This window comes from Priapulus caudatus, unplaced genomic scaffold, assembly GCF_000485595.1.
Source record: "Priapulus caudatus unplaced genomic scaffold, Priapulus_caudatus-5.0.1 Scaffold3404, whole genome shotgun sequence".
NCBI classification, from domain to species: Eukaryota; Metazoa; Priapulida; class Priapulimorpha; order Priapulimorphida; family Priapulidae; genus Priapulus; species Priapulus caudatus.
The window spans coordinates 2,139-14,383 of NW_014580465.1; the positions used below are offsets into that span (position 1 = coordinate 2,139).

Consider the following 12,245-nt stretch of genomic DNA (forward strand, 5'->3'; position numbering starts at 1 on the left):
GAAGGGCATCATCGGAGGGAGCGAAGATAGAACAGTATCCTTACTGGAGAGAGTCTCTCGCATATGTCAGCCAGGTTCGAGTGTCATGGGGGAGGTGGACTGATAGAAGTAGTTGCAGCACTGCTTTATTTATTTATTATTATTATTATTTATATGAGTTAGTTTATAAATTTCCAAGGACGGTGCATTGGTAAAAGATCCTTCAAACAGGGAGCCTGCAAGCTCGCTTAACTGTGAACCTAATTTATTTCATTTCAAATCAGTTTTAGACACTATTAGTGTGAAAAAAGGTGATCAGAGCAAGTGAAAGGAGAGAGACGAAGAGAGAGAGAGGAGAGCGAGAGAGAGCGAGAGAGTGAGTGAGAGAGAGAGAGAGAGTGAGAGAAAAGAGGAGTGAGAGAAGGAGAGAGAGAGAGAAGAGAGAGGAGAGTGAGAGAAAGAGAGTCGAGAGCAAGAGAGCGAGAGAGAGCGAGAGAGAGCGAGAGAAGAGAGAGAAGAGAGAGAGAGAGAGAGAGAGAGAGAGAGAGAGAGAGAGAAGAGAGAGAGAGAGAGAGAGAGAGAGAAGATGAGGAGAGAGAGAAAGAGAGATGGAATATTATAAAGGCTGAATATTTATGAAAGGTGAAGCATGAGTCGTGTGGCGTTTTAGTTAAGCCGGAGTCACGGTCATGTTTTCGTTGCGCAGGCGCACGATTGAGCAGGGAACTATCACATCTTCTAGCTGGCAGTGCTCGCAGAATTTTTCACCAGAGACAAGAAAACTCTTTTAAGCTAGGCAGGACGTCACCAAGTACTACTAACCTGCAGATCCAGGTAAGCTTCTCTACGCTGAGTCCAGGTGAGAAGATTACCTGAGTCGCGGTGAGAGATTACGCTATCCGGTGAGAGATTACCGTGATGCCAGGTGAGGAGAATTACCTGATCCACCGGTGAGAGATACCTGATCCAGGTGAAGATTACTCTGATCTGCAGGTAACTAACTCTACTGACTCAAGGTAAGCTACTCTATACCGTGACTCAGGTAAGCTACTCTAGCTGTGACTCAGGTAAGGCTACTCCTATCCTGACTCAGGTAGCTAGTCTAACCTGATCCACGGTAAGCTTACTCTACCTGACGCCAGGTAACGGGCTACTCGTACCTGGATCGCAGGTAAGCTACTCTAGGCCCGTGACTCAGGTAAGCTAGTCTACCTGATCCAGCGTAAGCTTACGCTACCTGAACGCCAAGGTAAGCTACTCTACCTGTGATCCAGGTAGAACTACTCTACCATGACTGTCATGGGGTTGGGGGGGTTTTGGTTAAAAGCTTCTCTACCTGACTCAGTAAGCTAACTCTACGCTGACCAGGTAGAGCTACTCTACGCTGACTCAGGAAGGCTACTCTAGCCTGGATCAAGGTAAGGTCTAGTGCTACCTGACTCAGGTAAAGCCTACTCTAGCTGACCTCAGGTACGTCTTACTCCTACCTGACTCAGGTAAGCTACTCTATCCCTGACTCAGGTAACTTCATCCTACCTGACCAGGTAAGCTAGTTACCTGACTCAGGTAAGCTACTCTACCTGATCGCAGGTAAGGCTACTCTACCTGACTCAGGTTAAGGCTTCTCTAAACCTGACTCAGGTAAAGCTACTCTACGCTGCTCAGGTAAGCTAGCTACACCTGACTCAGGTAAGCTACTCTACCTGACTCAGGTAAGCTACTCCATATCCTGACTTCAGGTAAAGAGCCTACCTACCTGAGTCAGGTAACTCTCTACCCTGACTCAGGTAAGCTACTCTATCACTGACTCAGGTAAGTCTAAACTCTACGCTGGACTCAGGTAAGCAAGTACTGCTAACCTGACTCAGGTAACTTCTCTAGCCTGATAACAGGTAAGCTACTCTAGCAGTTCCCCGCATCTATCGTTGTTCACTCCGCGAGCGACGGTCTGTCGTTGTTCACAAGTGTCGCGCGAGACGTCTTACATTTAGTTCAATCGCCGCGACGAGTGGTCTCGTGTGTTCATCATGCGATGTTCATTCGCACAGGGGTATAACATCAAGTGCGAGGGCCGTGACGACGCTGGCGAGTTGCGGACATTGCGCGGGTTCGCAATGAAGGTTCTGCTGTTCGCGTGAGCCTGAGTCTGGACATCATGAAGATCCCTCGCCTCCATACTGGGCACCTCTCGCAACATACAGGTGTCCGGTAAGCTTGCTTTACATATATATATTAGTAGCAAATACATACATATATATATATAATATAATATACATAACATACATACAGGTGTCTGGTACACATGCTTATGCATATATATACATGACATCATACATACCATATATATTATATATTTACAGTGCTCGAAATAAGAAAAAAAAAAATGTCTTGTCCTGCGGACGACCAGGCATCAATCAGTGTGTCCGCAACAAATTCTGTTTGTCGCCAAAAAATATCCCAAATCTCCTATTTTCAATCACAATAATAATAGTGGTCCCAGAAAACACCAAATAATACAAGTGGTGTATGCCAGGATTTTTAACTAAGGGCCAAAAAACAGCGAACTGGGCGCAGGGGCGAAAAGTAGTGGATGTACTAATATTTTAATGGCTCCTCGCCTCCCTCTCCAAACCGGTCGTCTGCGGATCGGCGCCTGACGGCTCCTCTACCTCTCTAGCAATCTTTGTTTTGGTGCAATGCGAAAAGGCGACATTCTCTGTTCATATGTTCTCTGGCTCCCAGATATGGGCGAATTGTTCAGTGGCAAGATTCTAGGATTCCAATGAGGGGGTTGAAAAACAAGTCGGGGGTATGGGGTCCTCCCAGAAAATATTTGAAAATGTAGATCGCAGAGACTGGTATTTGCGGCACTTTTGAGTAAAATGTACAAGCCGTGAGTCATTCTGACTAACGACAATTCTCTTTTTTTTAAAACTTTTTTGATCCAACATGAATCCCCACTGTTTGTTTAGTGTTTGCAAGTGGGCAAAGCGCATCGAAATTCAAAATAGTAATGGAATAAAAATAAACAACAATGTAGGGGTGAACTTGCTGTATGCTGTTCCAATAGAGTTCACACTGCTCATAAATCAGAAAACCCTGACATAATACCAGTGTTGGACAATAGCAAGCTGGTATGCGCCGCTTCGCAACGGTGGGCTCGCGATCGGCCTCCCGCATAGATTAATGGCGGGCCGGCCAGGCTATAAGTGCTCTGAGAAGCACTGGAGAAAAACATAAATAAAAGTGCGTATTTCGTCCACATTTTCTTGGTTGTCCAGCCGGACAAATGTCTCAGACTGGTTAGGTTGTCCGCGCAAATTCTGGTTGTCTCGGACAACCGGACAACGCTTCTTTCGAGGGCACTGATATGACATATTCATATAATATAATATATATATATAAGTAATACATACAGGTGTCTGGTAAGAACATGCTTATCCATATATATATATATATAGATTACATATAGAAGTACAACACATGGACAACGAAGACATACACGTGTGTGGTAAGCACACTTGTGCATTCAAGGCAGAAGCATGGGTATCACACTCGTGGTACTGTTGAGTCAAATATTATCAATCCTGATTAGGAGAGAGGATACAATAGCGGGGGCAGCTCCCGTCAAGGTGCCTCAGAAACGTAAATTCATACTAAATAATTCATTACGTAAACTCACACTACGTTCGTTATGTCGATTCGAATGCCGCGTCTTTGAATTCGCATGCGTCACATGGCAACCACACGTCTGATTACTATATCATACATTCATACATAAACATTGTTCTATAAAAAAATTATTTGTAATACTCGTAACTAACGTGTTGGTTGAAGACGTCGATTCAAATGCCGCATCTTTGAATTCGCATGCGTCACATGGCAACCACACGTCTGATTACTATATCATATTCATACATAAACATTCTAAAAAAATTAATTATGTAAACTCGTACTACGTTCGTTACGTCGATTCAAATGCCGCATCTTTGAATTCGCGCGCGCGTCACATGTGATCGCACGTCTGATATTACAGGTCATCAGATTAAGAACATCGATGCTACACAGGTTGTAAACGCAGCGCAGACGTGCAGAGAGCAGCGAAACTCCTGCAGGTGAGTGAAGTGACACTATGCGCATGTTAGATGAAGGAGATGTGACATGATTTCATTGAGAGCAACAGTTAGCTACTGTTTAGCGCATACAGCCATCTGGGGGAGAGAGCGAGGGTTTCCATCTTTTAACTCGGGGTGAACTCTAGTGTCGTTATTTGACAATAGGTGGCGTTAGCTTACTATACTGGTTAGGTATGTCTGGTTATTTATAGATATCACAATTGGAAGTAGCCGTCTGTGTGACTTACAACGTCAGATTCATAATAAACACGATCACTTCTACGTTAGATATAACTCCCCCATCGTAAATAACAACCAAGGGTCTTTAACGCCCAAGTGAGGACTATATCGAAGACGGAAAGAGATCATCATTATACAATCAGTTGATGATGATTGATTGATTCATGAATTAAAAACTGGCGAGTTCTTTTGATAACGTGAAACAGTCGTCAAAATGTTCTTGCACCATTACCTGGATGGCATATCCACCCAGCTAATGCCCGAACCAACACGTCAACAAAATGTTTGACGAATCGTTGAAAATGCATCGGAGACGCGTGTTGTGACCTGTGATGACAGGCGCGTAGCCAGGGGGGTCCTGGGGGCCCTAGGACCCCCCCAATCAAAATCAAAATCCCCCCAAAAAAAAATTTCTCTATTTTCCTAATCCTGCATGGCCTCATTAAAAAAATTATAATTACAATTTTAATTATCAGATAGGCCTTATATATTTTTAGTATCGTATTCCAAAAAATTATTTTACAGCACTATTTTTACATTTAACCCCCAAACAAAATTTCAGACCACCAGACCCCCTTGTTACTCGCTCGAGGACCCCCCAATCTAAATTCCTGGCTACGCCCTTGTGTCCTAGGTCAACGAGCGTGAGCTGACGGCCGCTCTGACATCTCGCACGATCTTCATGCGAGGCGACTCCGTAACTACGACGATGGGAGCCGAGCAATCGCTGGACGTTCGTGATGCCCTCGTTAAAGGTAATTAGCATGACACCCTCGTTAAAGGTAATTAGCACGACACCCTCGTTAAAGGTAATTAGCACGACACCCTCGTTAAAGGTAATTAGCGTGACACCCTCGTTAAAGGTAGTCATCGCGACACCCTCGTTAAAGGTAATTATCGTGAAGCCCTCGTTAAAGGTAATCCTCGTAACGCCCTCGTTAAAGGTAATGTTGCCACCCTGTTCACCACCTTCACTGCTTCGCACGTTGTTTCACGGTTCAACTATTTAAACACTAAGAGTGAGTCTTGAGCACGTAGGAATTTCCACAATACTTCTCGTGTAATCACGCGACGCCATGTTGGTGCTCTGTCCTGGTGTGTATACGCAGTTCAAGGAGCTAGATCTACAAGGAGCTAGAGATACAAGGAGCTAGATATACAAGGAGCTAGATTTACAAGGAGCTAGAGATAGCAGAGCTCAGATATACAAGGACTAGATTTCAAGGAGTCTATGGAGATACAAGGAGCTAGATTTACAAGGAGCAGAGCTAAGGAGACAGATAACAAGAGCTGGCACGCTAGAGATTACAAGTGAGGCTCAGAGATACAAGGAGCTAGAGATACAAGCAGTCTAGAGATACAAATTAATGAGCTAGATATTACAAGGAGTCTAACTAGAGATACAATGCAGCTAGAGATACAAGGAGCTAGATATTACAAGGAGCTAGAGATACAAGCAGCGTAGAGATACAAGGAGCTAGATAACAAGAGGCATAGAGATAACAGGAGCTAGAGATAGCATAGGAGCTACTAGAGATACAAGCAGCTAGAGATACCATAGGAGCTAGATATATACGAGCTACTAGAGATACGAAGAGCTAGATAAGCAAGGAGCTAGATATACAAGAGACTAGAGATACAAGGCACTACTAGAGATACAAGGAGCTCTAGATACATAGGATACCTAAGACTTAGACAATGTAGCTGCAGATATACAAGGAGCTACTAGAGATTACAAAGGAGCGAGATATACACGGAGCGAGATATACAAGCGAGCCCTAGATGATACAAGGGACTAGAGATACAGGACTCAGAGATACAGGAGCTAGGAGATACAAGAGCTAGAGATACAAATTAAGAGTAGATATAGCAAGGAGCTAAGAGATAGCAAGGCAGGCTAGAGATATCAAGGAGGCTAGATATAGCAACTGAGAGCTACATGAGAGATACAAGGAGCTACTAGAGATACGAAGCAGCTAGAGATACAAGGAGCTAGTGATATAGAAGGAGCTAGATATAACAAGTGAGCCTAGAGATACAAGGAGCTAGATATACAAGGACTACTAGAGATAGCAAGCAGGCCTAGAGATATACACGGAGCTAGATATACAAGGAGCTACTAGAGATACAGAGAGCTACTAAAGACTCACAACAGCTAGAGATACAAATTAAGGAGCTAGATATATACAAGGAGCGCTACTTAGACGATATCACAGCAGCTAGAGATACAAGGAGGCTAGATATAGAGCTGACTATTGAGAACAACGGACTACTAGAGATACAAGCAGCTAGAGATACAGGGTAGAGTATACAGAGGAGCTAGGATCATAGAAGGCTAGTATTATAAGAAGGCTAGATAATACAAGGAGCTAGAGATACTAGAGGAGCTAGAGATAACAAGGAGGCTAGAGATACAAGGAGCTACTGAGATACAAGGAGCTACTAGAGAACAAGGAGGCTAGAGATAGCAAGTAGCTAGATAATACACAGGAGCTAACTAGAGATACAACGCAGCTAGATGATACATAGAGCTAGAGATACAGAAGGCGAGATATACAAGGACTAGAGTACAAGGACTAGAGATACAAGGAGCTACTAGAGATACAAGGAGCTACTAGAGATACAAGAGCTTAGAGATACAAGTGCTAGATATACAAGGAGGCTACTAGAGATACAAGGAATCTACTAGAGATAAGAGCTAGAGAAAGCAGTAGCTTAGATATCAGGCATACAAGGGTAGCTAGAGATACTACAGAGCTAGTCATAAAAAAGAGCTACTAAGAATACAAGGATAGATAAAGGACTACTAGAGATACAGAGGCTATAGCGATACAAGTAGAGATACAAGGGAGCTTAGATATACAAGGAGCGGAGTATATACATAGGAGGCTAGAGATACAAGGAGCTAGAGATAGCCGGGAGTCTAGCTAGAGGATACAAGGAGCTACTAGAGATGACACAGCAGCTAGAGATACAATGGAGGCTAGAGAAGCAAGGAGCTAGGAATACAATGCAGCTAGAGATACAAAATTAAGGAGCTAGATATATCATAGGAGCTACTATAGATACAACAGCTAGAGATAAAAGAGCTAGATATACTAAGGAGCCTACTAGAGATACAAGGAGCTAGAGATACAAGGAGGCTACTAGAGATACAAGGAGCTAGATATACAAGATAGACAGGGCTAGAGGATACAAGGACTACTTTAGAGATACATAGCAGCTAAAGATTACAAAGGAGCTAGATATACAAAGGACTACTTAGAGATTACAAGGAGCTAGATATACAAGGAGCTGATATACAAGGAGCTAGAATACATAGGAGGCTAGATATACAAGGAGGCTAGGACTATACAAGAGCTAGAGATACAAGGAAGCTAGAGATACAAGGAGGCTAGAATACATAGGAGCTACTGAGAAGATACAAGAGCCGTACTAGATGTATAATCTAAGGAGCGAGATATACAAGAACAGAGATATACAAGGAGCTAGATTATATACAATGGAACTAGAGATACAAGGAGCTAGATATACAAGAAGCCTAGAGATACAAGGGAGCTACTAGATATATCAAGAACTAGAGATACAAGGATCTACTAGAAGATACGCAGGTATGTGCACAGATGTATGTCATTGGTATTAACTATCGGTATTTTGCAGGAATCTATGGTCGCATGTTCATCTGGATCGTCGAGAAGATCAACAAAGCCATATTCAGTCCGAAGGCGGACAAGAGCCAGTACATGTCGATCGGAGTTCTCGACATCTTCGGCTTTGAAAACTTTGACAAGAACAGGTAGTAGCATTTCGCCTCAGATTGGTGACTTGCATAATAGAGAACGAGTTGGTAAGTTTGAGGTATTGAGTTTATGTTAATGCAAGCAGGTACCGTACGTTCCTCAAGCGGCGTTAGCTAGGGGGGAGGGTCCTGGGGCCACTAGGACCCCCCACATCAAAATAAAAATAAAAAATAAAATTCTAAATTACTATTCTAGAAATAGTATTGTCAAACAGAAACCAGCATCTAAATTGATTAAAGCACTTATTTTTACATTTAAGCCTAAAAGAAAAAAAATTTCAAGACCAAACTGTTACTGCGCTCGGAGGACGCCCCCCAATTCCTAATCCGCTGGCTACCGCCCTTACGCGGTGTCTCTGCGGTTCTGACTGCGTATAGAGAGAGAGAGAGAGTTAGGTTTATGTTCAGTGAAAGTTTGGTTCAGTTAATAGATGTGTAACCTGTGATGTAACCAGCAGTGCATAGCATGTGAATGGTGGGTGCTAGACGTAGTAAGTGTTAGTGGGAATGATTGTAACATCCACTAATATATTGCAGTGTCGTTTGAACGATTGTATTATCATAGTAAATTATAAATTGTCATTCGATTCATGAAATGAAAGGTCCTTCTTTGAATGAAAAACTTCTCATTTCATATCATTCTTCATTTTATAAATGACATATTTGTTTCTAGATAAAAATTATAACGTTCGTGCTGCATGTGAATATTTTGGTGGGCATGACTAGTTAAGTTCGTATGTTAATGTTCCTTGATGTGTTCGTAGACTAGAGTATATGCTGTGAGTGATCGTGGGGCCGCCGGTAATTAATATCCTTGGTTCATTAACGACAATGTTGACATTTCAGTTTTGAGCAGCTGTGCATTAATTATGCAAACGAGGCACTGCAGCAGTTTTTCATCCGCCATATATTCAAACTGGAGCAGGTAGAGATTGAACTGCATGCGCGTGGATGAAGCGAAGCACTGTCGCGCGGAAATTTTCTAGAATCTTAGATGTTCTTGTCTATAGCACTCTATAACTCGAACGGGAGACGGTCCACTCACCTTAGTGTGTGCTCGCTCAGACGCACGCACGCACACACACGCATACATGGTTGTACGCATGCATGATTGCACGGCTTTATATTTGATTGGACATGGGTTTTGCATCGCAATGGTGAGCGTAAGGAACACCTGGTTGTAGGAAAACATCAAGGTCAGGTCAAGGTCATTTTCATGGTCAGAAACATGGTGCGAATCGAAGAAAGAATTCTACGTGGTTATCGACTATCAAAAGTCTAGGACGTCATAAGTTTCGCAAAATTTTTTTATGCGCAACGGCTATGAAATGCTACACTTGTGATGTTATAAAATATAACATAACCATTGTCTAGTAACATGTCTATTTACCATTGTTTCTGGAACCAGGCCTAAGGATGTCATCATAAACAAATGATGATGGGCGCTTGAAAACTTGTTCAATACGTTTCATATGCGTATTTATAATGGTGTAAAATTAGCCGGTTGGTGGACGGAATAGTCGGTCGGCGTGGCAATGTCGGCCATGACGGGTTGAAACAGCCAGGTGTTCCTTGCGGCTCCCCTCTACTAACAGATATCGAATTTGAGTTTTTGTTTTTCAGCTTCTGGTGGCTTTCCGTTTAGTTCTGCATTTTTGCACACGGGAAGCTTCTTCCCAATATTGTCAGCACTCTCTCTTTCTCCCTCTCACTTTTTTTGGCATGGCTTTCTTTTTATTTTGGTGGATGTAGTTATGAGCAGTTTTGTATCAACTGGGCGAATGAGTGCCTTCAGCAGTTCTTCATCTATCATTGCTTCAAAATTGAGCAGGTACCGTACGAATGTGCACCTCTGTTTCGTGTTCGTATATAGTCCCATTGCCACTAGTGCGAACCCCACCAAGTTCTACCTATGTCATGAAGGTGAGGTCTGTAGTCCTTCGTTCTCCCATGCATAGCTTCTATTTTATGTTTTTTGTTTCAATTTTGTTTTTTGTTAAAAGTTATACCTATGTCGTGAAGATATGAGGTCTGTAGTCCTTCGTTCTCCTCTGCATAGCTTCTCTTTTATGCTTTTCGTTAAGTTCTACCTATGTCATGAATGTGAGGTCTGTGGTCCTTTGTTTACCTCTGCATAGCTTCCCTTTTATGTTTTTGTTCTTCATGGAATCTATCGCTCCTCTAATCACCGTTATTGCGTGTGATTATAGTATATTAGTTGGTCTTGCTGTTGGTTCGTGTTCGTCCCTGGCCAGCACCTTTCCTCTCCCACGGGCCATCTAGGATCTATATCTCCTGCTGTGAACCATCTCGTTATGTATGTCAAGCTGTTGCTTCTAGTTCCTTCCAGAATGCTGGCACTGAGGTATTGATGCTACGTATAAATGTTCCTTGTACTAGTGGGAAGCATTCAGTGTTCGGTCTGTCTTTTCTGTTAATCACTCACGAATCTGCTTAACGAAGCTAGCTTTCTAATGATGCACTCGATAATTTTACTCTAAGTCTACGTTCCTATCTCATGTATCAATATAAGATTACGATAAAGACTAATATAAAGTTAAAAAATAAAGAAAAATAGACCCGAAGCACAATAAAAATCGTTGCACGAAGCTAGGTTGGTGCCAAAATACTGTGTAGATGTAACGTAATTTGTAACGTAACATTATGACGTGTGCAGATGTAACTCCGATCGTGATTTCGATGTGAATTGATGATGAATTTGAAGAACGGATTTGGATGAGCCCACTAGTCCATAGTTATCGTATCAGTAAGATGGGTTTTTCGTGTTCGTCGCATGTAGGAAGAGTACAATCTAGAGGCGATCAACTGGCAGCACATAGAGTTCGTTGACAACCAGGATGCGCTGGACCTGATTGCAGTCAAGCCTCTAAATATCATTTCACTCATTGACGAGGAGTCCAGGTTCCCCAAGGTAAACGACTGAAACAGATACAGAGAGAGAGAGAGAGAGAGAGAGAGAGAGAGAGAGAGAGAAAGAGAGAGAGAGGAGAGGAGACGAGAGCGAGACGGCGAGAGCGAGAGCGAAGACGCTGAGAGCAGCGAGAGAGAGAGGCGAGAGAGAGAGACAGACAGACCAGGACCCCAGAACAAGACAGATGCACAGAGAGGGAGAGAGAGAGAGATGAGAGAGACGAGAGAGGATGAGAGAAGCGGAGAGCGAGAGAGGCGAGAGAGAGAGAGGAGAACAGATGAGAGAGAGAGAGAGAGAGAGAGAGAAGAGAGAGAGAGAGAGAGATGAGAGAGAGAGAGAGAGAGAGAGAGGAAAGAGAGAGAGAAACAGACAGACAGAAAGGGAGAAGAGGGAAAAGACATAGAGACAGAGAGAAGTGGGAGAGGGAAGCAGAGAGAGAGAGAGAGTGAGATAGAAGAGCGAGGCAGAGAGGATAGCGAGAGAGAGAAGCCGACAGAGAGAGCGAGAATGAAGAAGACAGCACGAGCAGACAGAGAGGAGAGAGAGAGCGAAGAAGAGAGAGAGAGAGATAGAGAGAGGGGAGGAGAAGAGAGAGGAGAAGAGAGAGAGAGAGAGAGAAGCAGAGGAGAGAAGAGAGAGACAGAGAGAGAGAGAACTGAGAGAGAGAGAGAGAGAGAGAAGAGAGAGGAGCAGAGAGAAGAGAGAGAGAGAGAGAGAGAGAGAGAGGAGAGAGAGAGAAGGAGAGAGAGAGAGATAGAGAGAGAGAGACGAGAGAAGAGAGAGAGGGAGTAGAAGAGAGAAGAGAGAAGAGAGAGAGAGAGAGAGAGAGAGAGAGAGAGGAGAGAGAGAGAGAGCAGGGATTGGAGAGGAGAGAAGAGAAGAGAGAGAGAACGAGAAGAGAGAGAGACGAGAGACGAGAGAGAAGGAGAGAGAGTAGAGAGAAGGGAGAGAGAGAGAGAGAGAAGAGAGAGGAGAGAGGAGAGAGAGAGAGAGGAGAGAGAGAGGAGACGAGACGAGAGAGAGAAGAGAAGAGAGCAGAGAGAGAGAGAGAGAGAGAGAGAGAGAGACAGAGATGAAGAAGGAGAGACGACGAGAGAGAGAGAGAGAGAGAGATGAGATAGACGAGAGAGATAAAGAGGAGACGAAGGAGAGAGAAGAGAAAACAGATGAGCAAGAAGAG

The 12,245-nt window shown here is 43.5% G+C and overlaps 1 protein-coding gene across 1 annotated transcript; it reads left to right on the forward strand.

The window, feature by feature from the left end:
• Positions 1–2,145: 2,145 nt before the first annotated feature.
• Positions 2,146–11,077, forward strand: LOC106819425 (unconventional myosin-VIIa-like). Its single transcript, XM_014824065.1, has 6 exons — positions 2,146–2,187; positions 4,016–4,094; positions 4,969–5,089; positions 7,995–8,130; positions 8,980–9,058; positions 10,934–11,077. The coding sequence occupies exons 3-6, from the start codon at positions 5,017–5,019 to the stop codon at positions 11,075–11,077; spliced, it is 432 nt and encodes a 143-aa protein (XP_014679551.1). The 5' UTR covers positions 2,146–2,187; positions 4,016–4,094; positions 4,969–5,016.
• The last annotated feature ends 1,168 nt before the right edge of the window (positions 11,078–12,245 follow it).

What these genes read in the sequence shown, in the direction of transcription:
- LOC106819425 (XM_014824065.1), top strand. Translation starts at nt 5,017, where the DNA reads ATGCGAGGCGACTCCGTAACTACGACGATGGGAGCCGAGCAATCGCTG. An exon ending in TCGTGATGCCCTCGTTAAAG is followed by an intron (nt 5,090 to 7,994) that starts GTAATTAGCATG and finishes GGTATTTTGCAG; the next exon opens with GAATCTATGGTCGCATGTTC. An exon ending in GAAAACTTTGACAAGAACAG is followed by an intron (nt 8,131 to 8,979) that starts GTAGTAGCATTT and finishes TTGACATTTCAG; the next exon opens with TTTTGAGCAGCTGTGCATTA.